This window comes from Andrographis paniculata, unplaced genomic scaffold, assembly GCF_009805555.1.
Source record: "Andrographis paniculata isolate CXL003 unplaced genomic scaffold, ASM980555v1 Contig35END, whole genome shotgun sequence".
Classification (NCBI taxonomy): Eukaryota; Viridiplantae; Streptophyta; class Magnoliopsida; order Lamiales; family Acanthaceae; genus Andrographis; species Andrographis paniculata.
Genome location: NW_026137568.1, coordinates 2,519,246 through 2,525,245, shown reverse-complemented (window position 1 = coordinate 2,525,245; position 6,000 = coordinate 2,519,246). Strand labels below are relative to the sequence as shown.

The 6,000-nt window shown below is 35.2% G+C and overlaps 1 protein-coding gene across 1 annotated transcript; it reads right to left on the bottom strand.

The window, feature by feature from the left end:
• Positions 1–1,002: 1,002 nt before the first annotated feature.
• LOC127248984 (UDP-glycosyltransferase 73C4-like) lies at positions 1,003–2,700 on the bottom strand. The gene has a single exon (XM_051271566.1). The coding sequence runs from the start codon at positions 2,610–2,612 to the stop codon at positions 1,173–1,175; it is 1,440 nt and encodes a 479-aa protein (XP_051127523.1). The 5' UTR covers positions 2,613–2,700; the 3' UTR covers positions 1,003–1,172.
• Positions 2,701–6,000: the final 3,300 nt, after the last annotated feature.

Below are 6,000 nucleotides of genomic sequence, written 5' to 3'. Positions count from 1 at the left end.
AAAAGGTTCGTACAATCAAAGATAACTACAACAAAAAAAACTATGAAACTCCACATCCAAATACAAGAATTGAACCTCAACTACTAACAACTCATTCCAATTCCTAACTAATAAGATTCAAAATCGAATCCAAACAAATAAGGAGAAAGCAACGATACCAAATGAACATCCGAAGATGACGAGACCGTTGATCGGTACCGAATTGAAGAAATTCTCTCTTGTGCGTAGATAACGATTGTCTCTCTCAAAACCCTGCACTCAAATGATCCATAGCCTCCAATGAACCCAAACCCAACACTCACCCGATATACAAAAATATTTATTTTGTATAATAATATTTATTCATTTAAAATATTAATGTTACGCACAAAAAATAATAATAATAATAATAATAATAATAATAATAATAATAAGGATAGCAGAATCTTAAAGGAAGTTAGACACGAAGTCGGGTGGAAAAGGAAAAAATTTGCGCTCAGATCGGTTGGTCAGGTCGATTGGTCCTCAGTCGGTTGGTCTGGTCGGTTGGTCCTCGGTCGGATCGACAGGTCGGAAGGTATGCGGTCGGTTGGTCTGGTCGGTTGGTCCGCAGGTCGGATAGTCAGCGAGTCAGACGGTACGCAGGTCGGATAGTCTGCGAGTCGGACGGTCTTCAGGTCGGACGGTCCGCAGGTCGGAAGGTCCGCAGGTCGGATAGTCAGCAGGTCGGATCAATAAGTCGGATGGTTTGGTCGGCTGGGTATGCGGTTGGCCAAATGGGTGAAGACACGTGTCATTGAATGAGGGATTAGTGGGCGGTTGCTGTAACCGACCAGGCGACGGTTCTGAAACGTCTTTTCAGGAAATATTTAAGAATTTAGATTTTTCTTCTTCAATTATCTTCAATCAACTTTAACAAAAGCAAAGTGGGGATCACCACTTTAAATTTTCGGTCTGTAGTTTTAAAATTTCCAGTTTTACTTTCAGAGATTCCTAATCTCAGCACTAATTAATCAAATAAGGATATTTCCATATCTTTGAATTTTACTTTTATTGAAAAAAATACATAAAAATTAAATTATAAACACATTTGTATTATAGTAAATAATTATTTCTTTATAATCCAAGTAAATCTCTTTATTCGAAACTAATTTTATTCCAATGAATATGTTTTCAATGCGAAATACTTCCCATCACTCTTCAACTTCCTGCACTTCTCGAATTAGCCTCGTCATGTTGGCGTACGAAGACCCTCCCCCCGCCATGGCCATTTTCGCCATTTCCCCGAGCTTCCTCGCCCTCTCCCGCCTCTCCTTCCCTTCATCTCCACCGTCCATCATCTCATCGATCGCCATTTTTATCTCCTCCATCTTCACCTGCACTCCCGCCGCCTCCTCCTCCCCGGCCATCACCGGCATTTCCACGCCGACTCTCACCCCCGTCTTCGCCACGTACACCACAAACTTCTCATTTATAAATTGCTCCGCAAACACCGGCCACGTCGCCATCGGCAATCCCGCCGAGATCCCCTCCAACGTCGAGTTCCATCCGCAGTGCGTCAGAAAACCTCCGACCGAAGCATGTGACAATATCAGCAACTGCGGGGCCCATCCTCGGATCACGAGTCCCCGCCCTTTAACCCTTCCCTCGAAATTTTCTTCACTCAACCACGATTTAAATTCATCGCTCGCGCTTTTCACTACCCATATGAACGGACGTCCCGACGACTCCAGGGCTAGCCCTAGCTCGATCAGCTGGCTCGAAGCCACCCGCGACAAGGTTCCGAGGCAGACAAAGATTACCGAATCGCGGTCTTGCGAATCGAGCCATTTTAGGCATTCGTGCTCGTCGATCACCGCCTTATTGCCCCTCTCTGCTTTGTCGAGCTCGTCGTCGTTGCAGAGCGAAACAGGGCCAATGCACCACACTCTTTTCGCCGACGTCTTCAAGTAGTGTTCGACGTATTTAAGCTCGAGCTCTTCGAACGTGTTCGCCACCGTCCCGAATGATTTCTTCTCCGCGTCGAAAAATTCTCGCTGCAGCTTGTCCCAATCCGGCGGGAGTTCGCCGGGCGTGCCGCGGATTTGAGCTTTTGTGATCGGAACATTATCCGGAAGCTCCGGCATTATAAAGTATTCGGTATTCGACGCCACGGCCTCGACGGCTTTAGAAGTTTCGAGAACATTCCACATCACGTGAGCGAAGCATGACGTCCCATGGAATATAAGCCGGGGAATGCCCAAATCGAGGGCCATCTCGGCGGTCCAGGAAAGAAGCATGTCGGAAATCAGACACGCGGGGCGGAGCTCCTTCAGAAGGTTCCGGACGTCGTCTTTCATTAAAGTCGTGCCGTGTAAGAACCTGATGACGTCGCTGGCCTCCGGGAGCATGTCGTAATTCTCGCAGCCTTCGGGCAGCCCGACTTTTGTGGAAGGGTACTCGACAATGGCGACTCGAATGGGCAGCCCTGAGGCGGCGGCTCGGTCAATCACCGGACTGATTCTCCGGCTGTTGACCGGAGTTGAGATGATGGTGACCGTGACGCCGCGGGCAGCGAGCAGCCGCCCGATGTCGACCATGGGAATTGTGTGGCCTTGTGCCATGTAGGGGAAGAGGACGAAGTTCGGAGCCATTAAAGAAGGAAAGATAGAACAAGAAGCAAGTGCCGGGCAGGTTGTGGAAGCTGACCGAAATGTTGCTTCGATGACTGAAGAACATTTTAATGTTGGTTTATATAAGGTTGTGGATGCAGAAAGAAAATATAGAAGTAATATTTTTGAATTATTTGAAGGGTGTGTTCGGTTGAGAGATTTGGACAAAATCTAGCTATTTATCCAAAATTTTTCCCCCAAAAACATCAAATCAAATACCTATTTTTTATTTTTTATATTATACTAAAAATCAATTTTATATTCAAAACATCACATCATCACCTATTTATATCACATCATACAACTATTCAAATTCAAAATTTTTACTATTCAAATCCCAACTCAAAATCCAAACCCACAAACAAACACCCGAAATAGATTTCTTTATCACATCATCCAAGAAATTTATAAAATAAGTTACTAATATTTAAATTGGTATAGTATAGTTGACCGATTGGTAGGATTTTACATTTAATTTTTTGTTTACATTTTCACACTTGATTGACAAAATGAAACTTCACTAGGGACAGATATTACTCCCTCCGTCCACGTACTAATGTTCTACTTTTTTATTTGGGACGTTCAACAATTATTGTCTTATTTTTTTTTTAAACACATATTTTATATTTTTACCCTCATTCATTTATTACTTTTAATCACTATCATACAATTAAGGACAAAATTGTCAATTCATAACAAAAAGACAATCATCTAAAAAATCGTGCAAATATATTTTAAGAGAATAGAAATTGCACGGAAAGAGTACGTTTTTTTTCTAAAAAAAGAACACCAATCATTTGAGTCACCAGTCAAAGACATTTAGGTTGATTTTAATAAATATTGTGGAGATTAATAAGTTAGGCATATCATAATACTAATTTATTTTTCCTCTATTTGGATTTGTATTTTAATATTTATATTATTCAAATATACAACGTCTTTACTTCTATTATTATTTTTTGATGGAGTCAATTTGTTATTTTAAAAAAATTAGCTCAGAAGTTAGGTGGAACTAAAAAATTAGGTATCATATATAAATTTACACTATTTTAAAATTTTAAATTCTGTTAAAAAAATAAATATATTAATTATATTATTTAATTATTATATTAAAAAATAAAAGTTTTAAACATTCAACACGAGTGTTGAATTTAAATTTTCAATATTTAATCCCATTCCAAAAACGAGAATGATAGAGAAATAAGCACCCATGTTGATGTGTTAAAAATAATTATGTTAATTATATTATTTAATTGAGTAAATTAAAATGTGGATTAAATTTAAATTTTTAAAATTTAGGGGGCGTTTGGTACAGAGAATGGAATTGCAAAGAAATGATAATAAAGAATAGAATTGGAGAGAAATGGAATTGAGTAGAGAATGAGAATTAATTCTCTTGTTTGATAAAACAGAAAATTTATTTGAGAAATCTAAAAAAAATGCAGATATACGAATGAGCAAACAAAAATAAATGATTAACCCGATAAAAAAAAGTTTTAACGAATGAGAATTCATGAAAAATATTTTTGGTAAATTTTTTTTTAAAAAATTATAAATTATGTACGATGTTTTTTAAGATTATATTTTAGTACAATTTCTTAAAATATCATAAAAACAAAATACTTTAAAATAAATTAAATTTATTTTTTGTAAAATTAAAATAATATAATTTTTAAAAAATTATAAAAATTAAATAGTACAACAAAAATTTAAAAAAAAAAAAAACATATACTGCGACATCATTTCTCTCAATTTCTCTGCATACGGGAGAGAAATGAAAACAGAGAAATAGAAATGATTTATTTCTCAAGCTTCATTTCTCTGACTCAAACAAACAAGAGAAATGATACCATTTCCATTTCTCTACCTCATTTCTCTGTACCAAACACAACCTTAATTCCATTTCAAAAACGAGAAGGATACGATATTTTCAATTCAGCATCCATGTTAAAATTATTCTATTATTTAATTACATAAATAAAAAAATAAAAAATTTTAAGTACTTAAAAAATGTGTTGAATTTAAATTTTAAACATTTAATCTCATTCCTTGTAGAAAAATAGAGTAAAATTATCAGATTTGTTCACCCGACTTATTTTTAAATTGCCGGAGTTTCCATAAATATTATAAATAGATATAATTTATATTAATACAATATATAATAATAAATATACTCTATTCATCCATTAAAAAAATTAATAATTTAATATAAAATATTATTTTTTATATTACTGGCTAAATTTATCTTACATAATATAAAAAAATACGTTTATCCAAAAATACAAACTAAAAAAACCCTTCATTCTTGTCCCAAACTTGGAGTTAGTCTAAAATGTCCTTATATATACATGTATGAAAATTGACATAAAGAGAGCGAATAAGCTAACTAAAATGTGGAAAATCGCCATAATTGCCAAAATAGCATTCAAGATTGGAGGCATTTGAAAATTTATCAATAATGAATACAAAAAAAAATGTATTTTTTTTAAAAAAAATTGTAATAATCACATACCTCGAGAATGAAAAAGTCGAAATGAAGTTAATGAACAATCTTATCATGACCTAATAACGAGGGTAAACTGTTTTTTTTTTTTTTTTTCCTCTAACTTGACTCCTTTGTCATTTTAGTTTCGTAAGTGGAGTTTGTCGCAAACTAGTCTTATAAGTGAAAATTTTTTCATTGTTTTAGTCCTCCGGCGCCTAGACGCCCGAATAGCTCGCCGGAGGCCACGTGTCCGCCAGGTCAGCGACATCTGGCGGACACGTGAATTTTATTTTATTTTTTTAAAAAATTTATTTTTAATTTTATTTTTCTTTTTTTAATTTTTTATTTGGTCCAATTAAAAAAAAATTAAAATAATTAAAATAAAATTCACGTGTCCGCCAAGTGTTGCTGACCTGGCGGACACATGGCCTCCGGCGAGCCACGCGGGCGTCTCCAGCGCCGGAGGACTTAAACAACAAAAATTTTCTACTTATGAGACTAGTTTGCGATAGACTTCACTTACGAGACTACAATGATAAAAATTTCCAATTACGGGACAAAAAAATCAGTTTAGCCTATGAGTTAATAATAATAATAATAAGAATAAGAAATCATTTGCCTCCTACAGGATGACTATATGAATTTATAAGAAAAAAATTATTTTATACTTCATCCGTCCTCGTAGAAAGTATACATATTTTTATTTTGGACGTCTAATAATAAAATATACATTTAATTAAATATCTCATTTTTTTCCACAAATATCTTTACTTTATATCACATCATCATTTTTTACACCAAAAAGTAAAGACAAAAATGTTATTTCAATACTTTTAACTACCAATATAATTAAGTAAATGAGGGAGTATCATATTTTGAATATAT

What these genes read in the sequence shown, in the direction of transcription:
- LOC127248984 (XM_051271566.1), bottom strand. Translation starts at nt 2,612, where the DNA reads ATGGCTCCGAACTTCGTCCTCTTCCCCTACATGGCACAAGGCCACACA.